This window comes from Convolutriloba macropyga, chromosome 7, assembly GCF_964194025.1.
Source record: "Convolutriloba macropyga chromosome 7, txConMacr16.3, whole genome shotgun sequence".
Lineage (NCBI taxonomy): Eukaryota > Metazoa > Xenacoelomorpha > Acoela > Convolutidae > Convolutriloba > Convolutriloba macropyga.
In genome coordinates, this window is record NC_134474.1 from 70,199,543 (window position 1) to 70,218,778 (window position 19,236).

Here is a 19,236-nt window from a genome sequence, read left to right on the forward strand (position 1 = left end):
TCGCTGCTCTCTGAAGTAAATTTCAGGGAAATTTCAGGAGGCATGATTTATGATGTACATGACAATTCTGGGAAATTAGGACCCCTTGTTATTTTGTTCTCCCTACCAATTTTCCCCAACCTGATCACCTATATTAGCAAGGCTAGATTGCATAGCTTATTTAAGCTAAACGAAAGACAGCCGCAAGTCAGTCGTTCTTAAATTTTTCCGACATCAGCTGTTTGATAAATTGCCTGCCGACTCTTACTGAATAAATTAATTTTTGTGGAAACTTTAGAATTGGTTTCTTTAATGGGCATAGAACAGCTGATAACGAAAAGCTAAATTAAGTAGATTTCTTCAATCTTGAGGAGGAACTAAGCACATACGAAGGGCAGCATATCCAGGCCTCTGTTTGAAATGGGGCAGAACACCTGCAATAAACAAAACGGACTTGAGTCATCCTACTCTGCTATTCTCAAATGAATCTGACGACAGGTAACATAAATGATGTAGATAAAACATTTGGAATCTATTCTGTTTTGGCCCCAGTTTAGTGGGCTTATATCTTTTGCGCCCCCCAGGCGCACGTTCTAATTTATACATATAACGTGCTGTGTAACAAACATATAATTTGTAATTGGGGGCGTAAAAAACGCTGGGGGGGGCAAAACAGAATAGATCCAAAAAAAGTTGACGCTGAGAGTCCATGGTCGTGATCCGGCTTTAACCCATTTCTATGTAAGATGAAGATCACTACAGAAATTTTGAAAAGTAATCAACTTGGTTAGAAAAAAAGTTGAAAAGAGAATTTCGCGATCACTTGATCGGTGAGTATAAAAATTGGTGTAGGTCTGAGGTCGATTACGTTCAGTTGCCGTGTTAGGGTGCAGTTTTGACCTAGAAGAGAAATTGAATAAAATTGCCACGAACTAATGTTTGCTGAGCGAGAGAAGTTTCGTCCATGCGTTGCATTGAATTGACTTTGACTTTAAAAGATTTTGTCGACAGAATTCTCCGTATAGCTAACCGTTTTTATCCGTTTTATAGTCGATTTGGCTCATCTTTTTTGCTTGTAGTGAGGTTTTTTAAGCATTTTTTAATCTAAATCGCACTAATATTAAACGCTCTGCAATTGGGAATAGCGCTATTGAGAGCCCAGTAATAAAATTTTAGTGCCAATTTTGGGCTTATTTGGTTATTTGAAAGAACTTCTCTGTTATCAGTATTTATGTTAACTGTTTTTTCAACTAACATGCTCTAAATTTAAACTTATTAATTGCTCTTGAATGAAGTTCATAGCAATTTTTGTAAACGTGTGCCTCTTTTTTATGCAAATTTTTCGCTTGACAATTTTGCTCTTTTCTTCTAGAACATTCTTTGACTTCTCAAGTGACTTTTGTACGCTTCCGTTTATCATTTTTGATTGATCTCTATTGCTCTCACTCCGAAGTAAAGCTTGTTAATAATATATAATCGGTTGCAGTATAGCAAAATTTTGTGACATATAGCGCAGTGGTTGGTGACGGTGGCCATGGATCGGGTGGTCAGTGGTTCGTATCTTGTTGGTGCCAATTTTTTTTTGCATCCATAAAGAAAAATTGATTTGGGCTAAAGACTCTGATTAAAATGGCCTAGGTTGTCGTTCAAGATCAATTCTTCCGACATTTGTCGGTTTATGTTTGTTTAATTTTACTTGCATTTTTTCATTCGAGCTCGGTTTGATGTAATTGAATAAGCCTTTTTACACATCGTCAGTTTCAAATTCTGTATTTATCGAAAGCAAATTATTTTTGCATTAAATGTTTGCTCTTCTTTGAATTAAAATTTTTTCAAAGCGTCAATTTAAGCAAAATATTCCATTTTTGACAAATTAGATGTTTCTTTAGTCTTGTTGTTCTAAAGTGATTTTATGTTTTGAGTTCTGTTTCCTGTTTATCGCTCCATTATCTAATTTTCTAAATATATATTATCCTATAAAGGTGATACATGTGTTTTAGTCCTGCTTAAGTGCAATTGCTTGGGGCTCAGAATGAAAAGTGTAAATGACTTAAACATCAGTCCTTCGTTTTCTTAATTTTCTTCAATCTATTTAGTTTTTGTAATTTGTGAGTCATGGCAGCTCTACTTGTTCTTTTGGTTACGTGTTCCAGTAATTAAATTATTGAAATATTGTATATTTTAATTCCGGTCATTAGTTTGATCTGGCCACAGGTTCCTATTAATTAGTCCATTGTTTTGATGGCTTCAGTGCTTTTTGTTCTCAAAAATAGTCATGGATATTTGATATTTGCTGTTGTTAGTCCTTTTTGTTACCATGAATCTAAAATGTTTTCGCAAAAGGTAGTTACCGGTACCGGTATTTAGTAGGAGAAATCTAACAACACTGTACAAAGCTGTAGTGGTACTCTAATGTCTTTGCCGTGCTCTAAGATGGAGTACTCTATGAAGAGAACAAAATGATTTGCATCAAAAGTTGGTTACTTTAGTTACGAGTAAAAATCTTGACAAGGTCACCTTGACCTTTTGCGTATTGATATTGTTAACTTATCCTATTTAATTTAGCTTTTGTGGAAGTTTGCTTCCCAGTTCTTCCCGGTATAATTAGTATGAGATTTGATCTGTATAATCAGTGACGACTGAAGGTTTCAATAAATTTTCCAAACAAAACAATTTGCATATTAAAGATCATAGAAAATCCTTATTTTGGAAAGCAAATTGAAAAAGGGTTTATCGTGATTCTCCAATCAATTTGATCAGAATGAAAACTGCCATTTCACGTAGAATATTTTGATATAGTATACTGATAAAAATTCTAGACCTCGTGCTTTTCAAATCAAGCATCCAAATTCTTTTCAAATGATGAGGTCGTTCAGGAAGAAATCGGAAATTCCTATGATATGCTTAAGCAGAATCTATCTATTTTTGCACAAATAAGAATGTTTGTATTGTCACTATACTGTTAATTGGTTGCTAGTTGCTCACTTTTTGATTCTTGTCCTTTTTAAAAGTAGAGATTTTGAAATCACTTTGTGCTGTGGCACTACTTTGTTCGAAAGCGTCTTGATATATCAGAGCAGTTGGTTCTTTAATTGTTTTCCGGAGACTTTACCAAAAAAATGGTTTGTTTTAGAGGTGACTCCTTTTCTGTTTCTGGTATTGACGGTTCTCGAGTTTAATTCGCCCGAATATGCAAGCAGTTTCTCGTATTCAGTCACGGTCCATTTTGCTCCATCGTTTTTACTGTGAATCTGATTTTATGCAGTTCTATTTGAGGCTTCGCTGCTCTCTGAAGTAAATTTCAGGGAAATTTCAGGAGGCATGATTTATGATGTACATGACAATTCTGGGAAATTAGGACCCCTTGTTATTTTGTTCTCCCTACCAATTTTCCCCAACCTGATCACCTATATTAGCAAGGCTAGATTGCATAGCTTATTTAAGCTAAACGAAAGACAGCCGCAAGTCAGTCGTTCTTAAATTTTTCCGACATCAGCTGTTTGATAAATTGCCTGCCGACTCTTACTGAATAAATTAATTTTTGTGGAAACTTTAGAATTGGTTTCTTTAATGGGCATAGAACAGCTGATAACGAAAAGCTAAATTAAGTAGATTTCAAACTTGAGGAGGAACTAAGCACATACGAAGGGCAGCATATCCAGGCCTCTGTTTGAAATGGGGCAGAACACCTGCAATAAACAAAACGGACTTGAGTCATCCTACTCTGCTATTCTCAAATGAATCTGACGACAGGTAACGTAAATGATGTAGATAAAACATTTGGGATCTATTCTGTTTTGGCCCCAGCTTAGTGGGCTTATATATTTTACGCCCCCAGGCGCACGTTCTATTTTATACATAGTAACGTGCTGTGTAACAAACATATAATTTGTAACTGGGGGCGTGAAAAACGCCTGGGGGGCAAAACAGAACAGATCCAAAAGTTGACACTGAGAGTCCATGGTTGTGATCCGGCTTTAACCCATTTCTATGTAAAATGAAGATCAGTAATGAAATTTTGAAAAGTAATCAACTTAGTTAGAAAAAAAGTTGAAAAGAGAATTTCGCGAGCACTTGATCGGTGAGTCTAAAAATTGGTGTAGGTCTGAGGTCGATTACGTTCAGTTGCCGTGTTAGGGCGCAGTTTTGACATAGAAGAGAAATTAAATAAAATTGCCACGAACTAATGGTTGCTGAGCGCGAGAAGTTTCGTCCATGCGTTGCATTGAATTTACTTTGACTTTGAAAGATTTTGTCGGGAGAATTCTGCGTATAGCTAACCGTTTTTATCCGTTTTATGGTCGATTTGGCTCATCTTTTTTGCTTGTAGTGAGGTTTTTTAAGCATTTTTTAATCCGAACCGCACTAATATTAAACGCTCTGCAATTGGCAATAGCGCTATTGAGAGCCCAGTAATAAAATTTTAGTTCCAATTTTGGGCTTTTTTGATTATTTGAAAGAACTTCTCTGTAATCAGTATTTATGTTAACTGTTTTTTCAACTAACATGCTCTAAATTTAAACTTATTAATTGCTCTTGAATGAAGTTCATAGCAATTATTCTAAACGTGTGTGTCTTTTTTGTGCAAATTTTTTGCTTGACAATTTTGCGCTTTTCTTCTAGAACATTCTTTGACTTCTCAAGTGACTTTTGTACGCTTTCGTTTATCATTTTTGAGTGATCTCTATTGCTCTCACTCCGAAGTAAAGCTTGTTAATAATATATAATCGGTTGCAGTTTAGCAAAGCTTAGTGACATATTGCGCAGTGGTTGGTGACGGTGGCCATGGATCGGGTGGTCAGTGGTTCGTATCTTGTTGGTGCCAATTTTTTTTTGCATCCATAAAGAAAAATTGATTTGGGCTAAAGACTCTGATTAAAATGGCCTAGGTTGTCGTTCAAGATCAATTCTTCCGACATTTGTCGGTTTATGTTTGTTTAATTTTACTTGCTGGTTAATGCCGGTGGCCGTGGATCGGGAAAGCAGTGGTTCGTATCTTGTTGGGGGCAAGTATTTTTGCATCCATAATGAAAAATTGATTTAGGCTAAAGACCCTGAATTAAATGGCCTAGGCTGTCGTTCAAGATCAATTCTTCCGACATTTGTCGGTATGTGTTTGTTTAATGTTTAATTTTACTTGCATTTTTGCTTTCGAGCTCGGTTTGATGTAATTGAATAAGCCTTTACACATCGTCAGTTTCAAATTCTGTATTTATCTAAAGCAAATTATTTTTCCATTAAATGTTTGATCTTCTTTGAATTAAAATTTTTTCAAAGCGACAATTAAAACACAAATTATTCCATTTTTGACAAATTAGATGTTTCTTTAGTCTTGTTGTTCTCACCGTTAAATAATCTCGAATGAAGTTTGAAGCAGTTATTATAAACGTGTTGGTCTTTTTTTACTGCAAAATTTTTGCATGACCGTTTTGACTTCTGCAAACGATTTTTGCGCGCTCGACTTTTTTCGCTTGGCGTGATCTTAGTTTCTTTTAACCGGCTTAACTGAATTGGCCGCAGTTCATTACTAAGTCAAATGAAAAATTCGCAGAAATTGATTTCATTTTTTAATCAATTGTATTAGGAATTATGGTGGTATACAATGACCTCTTAGGACGTCATTTGAAGTACCCTTAATTTTTCCAGGTTTTTTTTGCAATTTTAAATTTGTCAGTGTCGATTGTTTTGTAGAGCAATTTTGAGTTAGAAATTTTGAGCAGGAAATGCTATTAAGATAATTTGAACTGATCTGTACTGTTGAAAGTACTGATGCTTTTTTGCGGAGTTTGGGGCTAGGTTTTAGTAAATGCTTTTGCGCGTTTAGTTTTCTATCTGCTTTCTTTTGCAAACGGACTGAATTTGTTTTTCTATCATAAAAGAAAATCAATCGCTCGAAATTTAATAACTGTTGCAAGTTCAAAATCGAATATTTTTTGAGTACCTAAAATTTTGGTGGGGCTATTTTTGGTCGTTTTTTTGTTTTTATTTTTATGTTGACGAGGTTTTTGTTACGACCATATGACATCTTAATCACTTCAAATCTGCTTTTTGTTCACTCGTTCATGCATTTTCAACTGAATTGCCTGCGTGATGTCCTTTTCCACTCTTATTGAGCGTTTTTACAATTCAAAAATTTTGGGCGCTGTCTTTTTTTATAGTTCTGTTCAAACACTTATGATTTTAGAAGTCAAATTGGAGTGTTGATTTTGGTCACGCCGAAAGAGGAAGTGAAGCGAAAAAGCGAGTGGTTTTGCGGCGTGAAATTTTTTTGCTCTAATTTAACAGTAGAGTGAGAAAACGGTGTTTGAACAAGAATTCGCTTTCTCGCTAGTGGTTTTTTGTTCACATGCGGCAATTTCACTGGTTTTTACTCTTTCGATTTTTAGGATTGGATTTTTTTCTAAATGGTTTTTCCAATCCATTAATAGTCCCTTTTAGGTCTAGTTTTCTGTTTATTTAATGAATTTTAAAGTAGAGTGAGAAAAGTAAGGTGGAGTGAGTTTGAACAAAAATGCGCTTTCTCGGTTGTGATTTTTTGTTCACTGTGGCAATTTGATTTTGATTTCTACTGTTTTTTAAATTGTTTGTTTGCTTTTTTTTTCAAATGTTTGTTCCAATCCATTCATCGTTCTTTCTAGATCTAGTGTTTTGTTCAGTCAATGAAAATTCTTGTTCAGAAAATTTTAGGTCATGAAAATTGTAGGTCAGGACTTTTTTCCATTCGCATAATTAAGTTTTTGGTCACACAACTGACTTCACTCTCAAAATTGAATTTTTGATTTTTCTTTACCTTATTTCAAAGAGGCAAGTTTAAGTGAGTGTGTGTCAACCTAATTGAAGACTTTGCGAGGAGCTAAGAGAATCAGCAATAAGTTACACAGAATCCAAATATAGCCTTTAATAAAGAGTTTTTTGCTCGGCTTTTTCATACCTCAGAGACTGCAGATTCGCAAAGCTAAAGGGGTTTCCCTTTACTGCGGATGTTCTTTCAATCTACCAGCTATGTTCGAATTTTTGTGAAATCCATTCATTTTCTTATAATTTATCCCGCCATGTATTAGTTTACTCAATGTATCTTTTTATTAGCAGAGTAATTTGCAGAGTTTTGAATCTTTGAGTTGAGTTCGGTTGTTCCATGGGAGTTAATAGCCAAGTCAGAGTTAATAGCCACTGAAAAATTTTAGCTTTGTTGGCGTTACGATAAATGTTTTTAATAAGAGACTTGGAAATTTAAAAAATTTCACAGGACTGATTTTGTCTTAAGATTTAAATCTCTGGGTCATTGTTGTGTGGTTTCTGAATGGTGTCGTAAGTGGTACTTTTAATGTACCACTTACGTGCGTGTTTTAATGTCAATACCGTAAACTTTCAATTTTCGTCAGTAGTTAGTTTTATCAACTAATATAGTTACTGAGACAAAGAATATTTTTTGGGGCAAATAATGGTGGCTTCGGCTTCAGTGCAGTTTTTGTTTTTTTCTAGAAGGGCCTACAATTCGAGTTGCTTCCGGATTTTTCCTTTAATGTCATTTTTACCTGAAGTACTATTCGTACTATTGGTTCAGTTTCAGCAATGTGTATCAAGTGTAGAATGGAGATATAGTTTTCAATTTTTTTTGTTCTGACTTTTCATTGATTTTTTTCGCATCTTTAATTGGATTTTTTTAATCAAAAATCAGTAAATATGGCAGCTTCCACGTGATAATTTAAGGCATTGAACGCCTTTTCCTGATGTGAGTTTTATAAATAAGTACTTAAGCTAACAGATTATGGCTGTTTTTGTTCAATTTTTCTGGTTTGTTTGTATTTTGATTTCAATTAAAAAAATTCTTTATCTTGCACATTCAGCGAATTTAATTTCTTCTTCAACTAATAGTTGAATTAATTTTTGACGCAGTGTCTCTGAAATTCAGTACAAGAATTTTAAAATTTTATTAGTCCAATTTCAAAAATCTTTTTGATCTTTTTACAAAACAAATTTTTCGAATCTTTGAAGTGCTGTACCTTTTTAGCTATGCATGATAACGGCTCTAGTTTTCTCAGCGTCAAATGCTAGATAATAAAATATGTTTTTCTTTTTAATTTTTCTCCAATTTGACTCCTATTTTTAAAAATAAAGAATTAAGTTCCTTTTTTTCACTGTGTCTATATTCCCCACGTTCTTGCTTGTATCATTCTTGAGTTCTCCGAAGATCTATAGTTTTGTTTGCTCTGCTTTTATCAACTGTTCAAAAATTTTTATGAGTTAAGACTTTGTTTTTTGTTTCAATTTTTTCGCAATTGATCTCATTTAATATAATGCTTCACTGACTATTTGCTGGAGTTTCGTCCAAGTTTTTCGTCTGATTACTGCCGTGTGTGAAAATTCTTGCGACCAGTCCTGAGTTAAAACTGATTTTTTGTATTTGATTATTATTTTGTTTCCTATGTCGTTTTCATGATAATCTAAATTTTCCAACAGTTTGAATTCATTGTTTTAATAGATCCAAATGACGTAGAAGAGAGAAGTACATCTTTTTTCTTAATTGATCTGAGGCCAAAAAACTTGTTTTCTTGACTCAAAAATTTGATTTCATTTTCTCTTTTTTTTCATTTTCTACTGATTTTATCTGCCCTATACTCTCAATGTTTGTTTTCGGACAAGGAAATATTTGCGGAGATTTAAGCTTTTAAAACCTTTATTATTTTCCTAAAATGTCATAGCCCGATTAATTTTGTGATTCTATTAGTTTTTTTCCATTCGAAGAAATGGGTTCATTTTTCAACGTCATCAGTTATTTCTAACATTACTAAATTTTACAGTATCAAGGTTCCACAGTAGGTTTTTCTGTGTTTTTTTGTCAGTATATGTTGAAGATTTAAATATGCACGGCTCCTTTTTTATGGTTTCTAAAGAACTCCCTAATTGTTTTTATCAGCTTGTTTCAATGATATCAATTCTCAAATCTTTCTCGTTGTGATGAGTTATTTTTTGCGAAATGTTTTAATTAAGTCTGGCGGTGGAGAATAAATGGTTTAAGACAAAATAATGGCTTTAGTTGCAGTTACGGTGCTTTTTTGTGACGTTCATTCTCTTCGAGTCACTTCCGGAATTTTTCCGGGTGTTCTTTTTTGTATAATTGTCTGACCCTCTTTTTCGTTTGGGAGCTTTTTTAGCTTGATTTTTTACGTTTTTATTTCTTGCTTTTTATGTGACCCTAATTTCTCTTGTTCAGAAATTATGCCTGCTGTTAAAACGAAATTGGAGTACAAGGTCGTTATAGTAGAATGGTGAACGCTTCCGTTTAGTACGCCACAGATGAGGGGTTCGAAGTTCTTCGGATCCTACCTCAAAGCGGCAGGATTGAGCATAGAATTTAGGCCTGCGGTTTTGATGACAAGGTTGGAATATGTTTCCGCTGATTTGAGCTTAAATGGATAACAGCTGGGTATCCTTGAACTGCTATAATTTAATTAGTCTTTTGCAAAATGGGGGAAGCATTGATTACTATTTTTTTGACGTTCATCATTGGAGGTAAAAATAATTACTGCGTCAAAAAGAATTTATTGGCTTTGACTTTATTTGATTCGCTATCATAAATCAAATTTTACGTTTTTTTGGTTCAGAAAGGTACGTTTTTGTTAGCATACTGGGAGAGGTAATTTTTATTCGATAAGAGGATTTTCCATTTTTCAAGTTAGAAGATTACGTTAATTGTAGCGAGTGGTAGTATATGTAGTGACGTTTAGTGACAAATATTGCCAATTTCATCAATTGCGTAGAAATGATAGTCTCTTTGTTTTAGTTGCTGTTTTTTGCAGAAATTGTGCGCACTTTTTTCGTTCCTCCTTATTGTTTTCCTACATTTGTTTTCCCTGACATTTGTTTGTTTGATTCTGTATTTTCTCGAATATTATAAGCAAGCCAAAAATGGCAATTTCACTTTGATAAGAGGAATTTTCATTTTCCAAGTTAGAAGATTACGTTAAATGTAACGTGTGCTAGTACGTTACTTTTTTGGTTTAGTTGCTCTTTTTGGCGTAATTCTTTTCACTTTTTTTCGTTTGTCCTGGTTTGTTTTTACTTTCGTTTCCAGAAATTTTCGTTTTCCAAGCTTAAAATTTTTCTGGAATTTGTTCAAAAACATATAGTGACCTTTAGTTGCTAATTTTGAAAGCGCTAATGATCTTTTCTATAGAGTCATTTATATGGTTTGTGTTTATAGAATTGAAATTTGTAAAGTTTTATTTAGTATTTTTTCGAATTAGCTCCAAAATGCTAGACAAAAGCAATTCCTAGGGTTGCATATCAAAATATTTAACTGGAATGAGCAAATATCGAGAAGTTATAACAGAAAAATTCATTTGATAAAAACCAAGAAAAGTTGTCTTTTCATCACTGCAACGTTCTTCTGAACTGACGTTTGGTTGTGTTAAACATTTTACTTGTCTCAAAATTGATTGAGTCAAAGAGTTCAGAATATGCCAGCGTGAGTTATTTTGAATACGCAAATATCAGTAGTTCAGTTAGAAATATCTCAAGTTCTTTCTTCTGCGATTTGTCACGTCAACATTAAAATTTCTCTTTTTGTTAGACCTAAATTGTCCTAAATGGAAATTGTCCCAGAAAAGGACACATAAAAACAATATAGCTCGAAAAAAGTTTTTTTAATCCTTAAACTGCTTTCACTTTTTAGCTATGCTTGAAAATGGCTCTAGTTTTCTAAGCACCAAATGCTAGATAGTAAAGTGTATCTGTTTTTCTATTTAGTTTTTCTCCAATTTGACTCTTATTATTAAAAATTAAAAATTAGTCGTTGTTTTTTCACTTTGGGTCTATTTTTTCCACATTCTTTCATGTATCATTCTAGAATTCTGCTAATATCTAGTTTTGTGCGCTCTGCTTTTATCAACTGTTCAAAAATTTTAATGTATTAAGTCTTTTAGTTTTTCTTTAATTTGGAATTGATCTCATTTAATATAATGCTTCGCTAAAAATTTGCTGGAGTTTCGTCCAAGTTTTTCGCCTGATTACTATCCTCTGTCAAAACTCTCCGGACAAGGTCTGGGTAAAAATCTATTTTTTGTTTTTGAGTATTATTTTGTTTCCTGTGTCATTTTCATGATAATCTAAATATTCCAACAGTTTAATATTATTTGGTTAATAGATCCAACTGACGTAGAAGAGAGAAGTATATCTTTTTTCCCTTAATGGCTAAGACTAAGTGTTTTCTCGACTTCAAAACTCGATTTCATTTTGTTTTTTTTTTCAGATTTACTAATTTTATCTGCCCTATGCTCTCTCAATTGTTTTAGTACAAATAAATATTTGCGGAAGTTTAAGCTTGTAATTTTTTCATTCTATCAGTATTTTTCCATTCGAAGAAAAAGTTCATTTTTCAACGTCATCAAATATTTCTAACAATACTAAATTTTATAGTATCAAGGTTCCACAGAAGGTTTTTCTGTGTTTTTTTTCTCAGTTTATGTTTAAGATGTACATACGCGCGGCTGCTTTTGTATGTTTTCCGAACAACGCCCTTATTGTTTATCATCTTGTTTATCAGATGTTAATTCTCAAATCTCTCTCGTTGTGATGAGTTATTTTTCCGATATAATTTAATTAAATCTGGTGGTGGAGAGTAAATGGTTTAAGACATAATAATGGCTTTAGTTGCAGTTACGGTGCTTCTTTGTGAAAAAAGTTCCTACTCTTCGAGTCACTTCCGGAATTTTTCCGGCTGTTTTGTTTCACGGTCTGACGCACTTTTTCGTTTGACAATTGTTATTGGAGTTTTTTCCCGCTTGATTTTTTTGCTTCTTTTTCTTGTTTTTTGTGTTACCTAAATTTCTCTTGTTCAGATATTATGCCTGCTGTTAAAACGGAATTGGAGCACAGGGTCGTGATAGCCGATGGTTAACGCTTCAGGTTAGTGCGCCTGAGATGAGTGGTTCGAACCTCCTCGTATCCTTTTAGGGTCAAACCTCAAAACGACAGGATTGAGCATAGAATATTTGCTTTGGTTTGATGAGAATATTGGAATATGTTTCCACTGATTTGAGCTTAAATGGATAACAGCTGGGTATGCTTGAATTGCTATTATTTAATTAGTGTCTTTTGCAAAATGGGGATAGTATTGATTACTTTTTTTTTGATTTTTGACAGTCATCATTGGTGGTGAAAAATAATTACTGCGTTAAAAATGAATTTATTGGCTTTGACTTTATTTGTTTCGCTATCATAAATCAAATTTTACGTTTTTTGGTTCAGAAAGGTACGTTTTTGTTAGCATTCTGGGAGAGGTAATTTTAATTCGATAAGAGGATTTTCCATTTTTCAAGTTAGAAGATTACGTTAAATGTAACCAGTGCTAATACAAGTACTGACATTTAGTGGCAAATTTTGACAATTTCATCTAGTGCGTAGAAATGATTGTTTGGTTTAGTTGCTCTTCTTGGCACAATTGTCATCACTTTTTTTAGTTTGTCCTTGTTTGTTTTTTTCCTGAGTAGCTAGGAATCAAGTTTTTTCATCTGCCATTGGGTTGTTTAATTCTGTATTTCCGCATTATTACAAGTAATTCAATAAAGGAAATTTTACCTTGAGAACAGGAATTTGTTTTTCAAGCTGCAGCTTAATTTGTTCTAGTACATGTAGTAACCTTTAGTTGCTAATTTTCCAATTTTCATTTAGTGCGCGCTATTGATCTATTCTATAGGGGTCATTTATATGGTTTTTGTTTATAGAATAGAAATTTGTAATCAGTTTTTTAGTAAGAATGTTTCTTTTCAAAATCGCTTCCAAATGCTAGCCAAAAGCAATTCCTCGGTTGAACTAAGGGTCGCATATAAATATATTTAGATGAAATGAGCAAATATCAGGAAGTTATAACAAAAAGAACTAAAAAAATTCATTTGATAAAAGCCAAGAAAAATGTTGTCTTTTCATCACTGCAACGTTCTTCTGAACTGACGTTTGGTTGTGAACATACTTTTTCTACTTGTCTCAAAACTGATTGAGTCAAAGAATTCGGAATCTACCAGCTTGAGTTATTTTGAATACGCAAATATCAGTAGTTCAGCTGGAAATATATCAAAACTTCTAGTTCTTTTTTCTGCAATTTGTCATGTCAACATTTAAATTTCTCTTTTTGTTCGACTTAAATTGTCATATATTGACATTGTCACAAAATAGGACACATGAAAAAAATTTAGTTTGAGACCAACTCTTTAAATCTTGAATCAAGCTGATGGGTATAGATTTGATTAGTCGTGTACATTTTTGAAAAAAATTAGATCAGAAAGATGTTTGCTGATTTGTTTGCTTCTTATAGCGTTTAAATTGACCGGTGTATTTTGTTTATGCAAATGCCTGTCTCCTTGTTTAAGATAAATTTTTTTGCGACTGAGTGCTCTTTTTGAATTGTCTTTCTGAAAATCTGGTTGTTTTGCAAAATAATTGCCAATTCATGTGGTTTTACATCTGCTAAAATTATATTAAAATGAGGCTTCGGAATTTTTGAGTCTTTATTGTACATTATTTTTCAGTCTTCATTGTTGCTGGGGAAAAATCGAGTAATTCTAAGACTAGCAAATCATAGTAGAGTTTTACTCTCAGATCAATGAAAAGTTTTCGAGAAATTTGAGACGTATGTTAAATTTTCTGTGTCCTAGTCTCACCTGAGCCGTCGTTTGCTTTTATCTGGCAAGCACATCACATCAAATGGAAGTTGAACTCTTAAAGAAAGAATATCAATATAGAAATATCTATATGGAAAGCTGGACTTTCATTTCAGTCGAAGATTAAAAAACGATCTCGGCATTGATTAACTATGTTTCATAATGTTTCCTTACCTATCATTAGCCCCGCAGCGAAATTAAATAACGTATAAAATTTACTAGATCAAAAATTTTTTGGGGTCACTGAATGCCAATTTAAGACGGTCGTTTAAAAAGAACAAAACCAAATACAAAAGAACTAAACTGAAAAGTTTATCAGTTAATATCTTCCCCACTAAATTTCTCCAGTTCAAATTAATAAAAAAGTTTTGAAGCATCCTGAGCGTGCAGTATCTTTTGAAGCCATTTTGAACCAAAGGAGGAAAAACATTTTTTTGAGAAATTTTGTAGAAAAAACACAATTAACAATAAAATTGTTGCTATTCATTCTTGGGGTTGAGCTCTCAAAAAATATTGTTTTCTATAATACAGTGCAGATAAACTAGGGGTATTGCTCAGTCACTTAAATCGCTCGGGTTTTGTCATTTTACCCTAAGTCACAAAATTTGTTAGTCAGACGAAAAAATGACATGAGAAAAAATCACGACCAACTTTACGATAATAAATTCTACCCGTACTTAACGCCAAGTCAATATCAGTAATGGGCAAGTCTAAATTCAAGTCTTGATATCAGTACTCATTCAGAGCTATGATCATAGCACATTTAAGACTTGTCAGACTTGGCAAGTCGAAATACAAGTGCGAAAATAAAGTTTCTTACGGGGATCGAACCCACGCTCTCAATCTCCTGAGGTCTTTGTCCTTCTTACTGCGCCACAATGACTGTTGAAAGTTTGTCTTTTGCGCTGTTCTAATACGCTTGAAAGCAGCAAATTTCAAGCGAGAAAGTGAGCAAATTATATTACATGGGAGACTTGTATTTACAATTGCCCAGTACTGATTAACACTTGGAGTTCGGTACGGGTACAAACTTTTTTGGAAAGCAATTGTTCTCTATAATGCTAAAAAACGTCGCCATAGCTTGATAGCTATTATGGTTTAAACTAGGCAACTTCAGTTCTCACTATTTTGGTGCACGGCAGGATTAGGGAAAATTAGAGGCGTCAATCAAACGGTGGCAAGTCGGAAAAGCGTTTTTTATTAAGCAGTGATTCTGATGAAATTGACTTTTACCAAACCAAAGTGACTTAAAGAACCCTTCACAATTATTGCCTCTGTTGCGGATAAATTCGCAACCTCAAGAAAAGTCAGATGTCAATGCATGAAAACTTGACTTGCGTCCTTTAACAAGTTGAAATTGGTTACCCGCAAATATGTAATCAATGAAAAACGTTTGCTGACGAATAGAACCTTTCGACTAGAAAACTTGTTTCGCTTTATATACAGAACAGCTTTACAATGATCAAAGCAAGTTAAAAAAAGAACGAGTTTAATCATCAAGAAAAATACGAAGACAAACTTAATTTATGATTTACGCGCAAACTTCACTAGAAACGAGTTAACAAAATGGCGCCCATCGAAAATGTTCCACATCATAAAGTAGGACGCAACAGCATTCTACAGCCCTGGCGTAGAGTTAGCGAAGGAATGAAACGCAACATAGAACGGATTAGGGAAGTTATCGAGAGTTACATATACGCTTTCATAATTCTGCCCACAAGCGTTGCGGTAGTTCGGCTCGACACTCAATATCCGATCCTTCTCCAAATCAGTTCCGGGAAAATTGCATTTGAACACGGCCGCTAAGACCCATTTGAAGTCACAGTTGTTCTGTCTGAAGACTCCAAATATTTGTCGACTGAAGTCCCACGCGAGCAGAACACATGCGCTGGTAGTGTAATCATAAATAAGTAATAAACGGTTGAGTGTCCGAAAACCGTGTTCCACTGCAGGAATAGTTTCTGTGCTGTCATTCGTAATAACTGTGATGTCGGTGCTTTGACCAAAAGTCATTGCAAAAATAGTCCTACTATGATTGAGGCAGAATAACGTCGGCTTCGATGTCACCTTCAACTCCCGAATTGCTGTATCTTCTTGAAACGGTTTGACTACATTCGTGTCATTATCATACACTAGACAGTTCACTTGGCACGCGCTCGTGACGTACCAAACAACCAGATTATTGGGAACGAGATCAGGGAAGATTTGTTCGATCGGCATCTCGTCGCTGTTCGGGTTTTGCAGTGGTCGGGCAAGATAGAAACCTTCGTGTGTTTCAACTACAAAGCATTGTTTGTTCGGCTGATTTTGATCGCCGTAACCATAGCAAGATCTGAAGGTCAGTGCCTTTTCATTTGCAATCGAGGCAGGAAATTTTTGTGTTCGATTATTATTGCTGATATATATCATCCAGGTGTCATCTTTGTCAAGTCCTACTAGGAAGACTGAGGAGTTCAAAAGAGCAATTGTTGTATTCAGTTTGAAATCAGCCGGCAAATAAGCTGAATAGCCAGAGTTGTTGAAATTCACTGGTCTATAACTGAGAGTCTTAATAGTAGGCCAAATCATAGTGTTCAAAAACACACTCAATGCACTGGTAGCATGGCTTCTCATATTTTCATCTCGAACATACAGAGGCTGACAGTACACGTGAGAATCCAAGGTCAATCTTTGCTCTTTCAAAGAGTCGCCCAAGCTTGTTATCATGTTAGTGAAGTTATCCACCATCACAACATCGGATTTCGTCAGAACCTGACACAAACCAGTGTTCAGCGTCTCTGAGTTCTCGATCTGTTTGGCCACAGTTGTCCTCTCGTTTCCTTCTAGAATCTTCTCGTGCTCTGCTTTGAAACTGGCAATGAGCTGATTGCATTTCGTGGCGGACGTTCCTTGCGCTATCAGTTTTTTGATCAATTCTCGCATGAAGCCAAGCAAAACTTCAGCTATTTCATCAGAATTGCACAACGTTGAAGCTTCGTTTATAGAATCTCGACAGTCCAGTTGCAATTGTTGACGATGTTTCATATCTTTGGATAGGGAATCCAGTTTGCTTACGTATTTGAAGACCTCAGATCTGACATCTTTGCTCTTCTTGTAGGCCGGTACACAATTGTGGTTTAGGTGGTCAAGTAAGCACCGACTGCATAGAACGCATTTACATTCTTCTTTTTCACAGAAGTATTCGTTTATCATCCGATGTTTGTTGCAAATTGTCACCTCATAACCATTCACATCTTCGATCGTGTGTTTCTGACACGCACAAGGACTTATACAACCAATACAATTCCAGACCTTTTCGGTAGATGTTTCAATTTTGTCTGAACAAGTTCTACAAGAGTAGACAGCTTCACCAGATTCAAGATTTGTCTCAATTTTGCAAAATGAGCAAATTTTTAGATTAGCATCACCGTTCGGGGCTGTTGAAGCTGAATCTTCCATTCTGGATAAGTTTTTAATAACAAACAGGATAATTTATTTCACCAAATTATTAGCTTATCAAACTATGTTTGAAGGGCTAACAGTAAGAATTTATTTCTATCAGATTTGTGCTTCTAATTCAGATCTGATAATCAGCAATGGCTAATGACCAGTTTGTTTATGCGGTATTCTATGACGTTAGTACAAAATTTAAATATAGAGTAATGTAGACATAGCAAAACTTCACACAAGGGCAGAACAAAATAAACTACGTTTCAATAGTTAGCTTAGTATATGTCGACATAATAAAAATTCATACGGAGACAACGAAATAAACTAGGTTTCGCAGCTAGGAATTAGAGCCGAACGGGCGCAGAGCCGAATGAGAAAAAATGAGAATCAGAGCCGAATGCTTAAATTTGATTGACCGAAAAATCAGGTTTAAATTAAAGTAAAACAAGTGTAAGATCACAATGGAGGGTTACAAATACAAATAGACCTTCGTTACGCTATGTTTTCACAAAACAATGCCTTCAAAATAATTAAGTTTAAGGTCAACATATCAGAGCACGGGAATTATTCGGCTTTAAATATCATTTTATGGCGTTCTGCTCTGCGCCCGTTCGGCTCTACCGGCGTCCTACGGGTGTAATGTGTAATGTAGACAGCAAAACTTCACACGGATCTTTTCAACAATTGCCCCCCTTTGGTACCTAGTAGAGAATCGCCACCCCTTCTGTGTTATACTTTACCACGATATTACTTGGCCTACACTTTGGATAGCCGAATAGTAGTTTAAGCGCAGTTGCGGACCGCTGTTCATGGCCATGCCTCTCATGCGCTGTGGGATGTAATCCGGAAATCGCGGGTCGGTTATCGCGGCGACGCGCGCGAAGCGCGCCCACCAACCCGCCAGTCGGAAATTCCTTTCGCTTTGTTTTCCGATTCGGCTATTTGCCATACCATGGCGTATTTTAGTCTATTCAATTTAACATAGTATGTGCATGTGTGGAAACTTATTAGTCGTCTCTGATTGGTCAATAAATGGCTCGCTTAAATTCTATTCAAGAATAGCCCCCCTTTTGCAAAAGGGGGTGGGGGGGGGGGGGCAATTGTTGAAAAGATCCCTTCACACGAGGGAAAAACTTCACACGAGGGAACAAAATAAACTATATTTCAAGAAATCTTGTAGAAAAAGACCGCACTTATGAAAGCAAAGAAAAGTCAAAACGAAAACATAATGTAAAGAAAACATTCATTTTTCAAATCTAACCAATGGTTGTTTTGGTTACTGAAGACCAATTCGCTATTACAGCTGAAAGTAACCATCTTTACTAACATTTGCAAGTAATAGAAGATTTGTCTCTCACTATGTTTTCGTTTTTCGGTTTCACGCACTGGTTTCAAAAAGACTGTAACTGTAATTCTTCTAAACTACTACGAACTCACGCGCAAAACATGCTTGCTTGTTTTCATTTGTACAATAAAGTATACGATAAAATAAAGCAAAGCCTTCGTGAAACTTGTTTCATGAAGAAAGCTTTATATCTCGCCGTCAAAAACAGTTGAGACTGTTATTAATAACTTTCAATGAGCCAGTGTATCATACAATATTCAGATTGACTTTTTCAGTGTTGGCATGATTAAATTCATATCGTGCGTTGAATAGTAGAAAAATAACTTCTGAAGCGCGAACTTCGACTTTTAATGTTGAATCTTGTTACCCTTACAAAAAACGACCCCACGAGTCAGCCCCCTCCAAATTAAGTTGACCATTCGGACCGTTTTAGCTCTTCAATTCAAGAAAAGGTATCTTAATACATAGAAAAAGGGACGCACAATGTAGGTTTTAACTACAAAGGAAAGAGTATAACTATTTGTTATATACTGTTAAACGACTACTATTAATAACATTAATAGATTACACTGATTTATACTATAATAGAGCATTAAAATTGGTGTTATACTTTACAACGGTTTTGTCAAAATTCAACAGAGTAGGGAACATTAACCAGAAGATTCGCATGATTGCGCGCGGCCCATAATGTTTCCACATTCGCATTCAAAATTTTCCCATATTTGGCACAAATGTGGGAAAATATTTCCCATATTTCATAAACGTTTAGTTCAATAAATTTGGTGTTTTAGAAAGCTTCTGCTAAAAGGGCAATTGTTGATAAAG

At 34.8% G+C, this 19,236-nt stretch overlaps 2 protein-coding genes across 2 annotated transcripts in view; both read right to left on the reverse strand.

The window, feature by feature from the left end:
- LOC142343289 (mitogen-activated protein kinase pmk-1-like) overlaps positions 1-19,236 on the reverse strand; it is a 137,687-nt gene that overhangs the window by 63,856 nt on the left and 54,595 nt on the right. The gene's annotated exons all lie outside the window — the stretch shown is intronic.
- LOC142342493 (uncharacterized) lies at positions 15,049-17,742 on the reverse strand. The gene is made up of 2 exons (XM_075393838.1): positions 17,688-17,742; positions 15,049-17,403 (listed from the first exon to the last, which is right to left on the reverse strand). Exon 2 carries the CDS (start codon positions 17,073-17,075, stop codon positions 15,255-15,257), a length of 1,821 nt encoding a protein of 606 aa, XP_075249953.1. The 5' UTR covers positions 17,076-17,403; positions 17,688-17,742; the 3' UTR covers positions 15,049-15,254.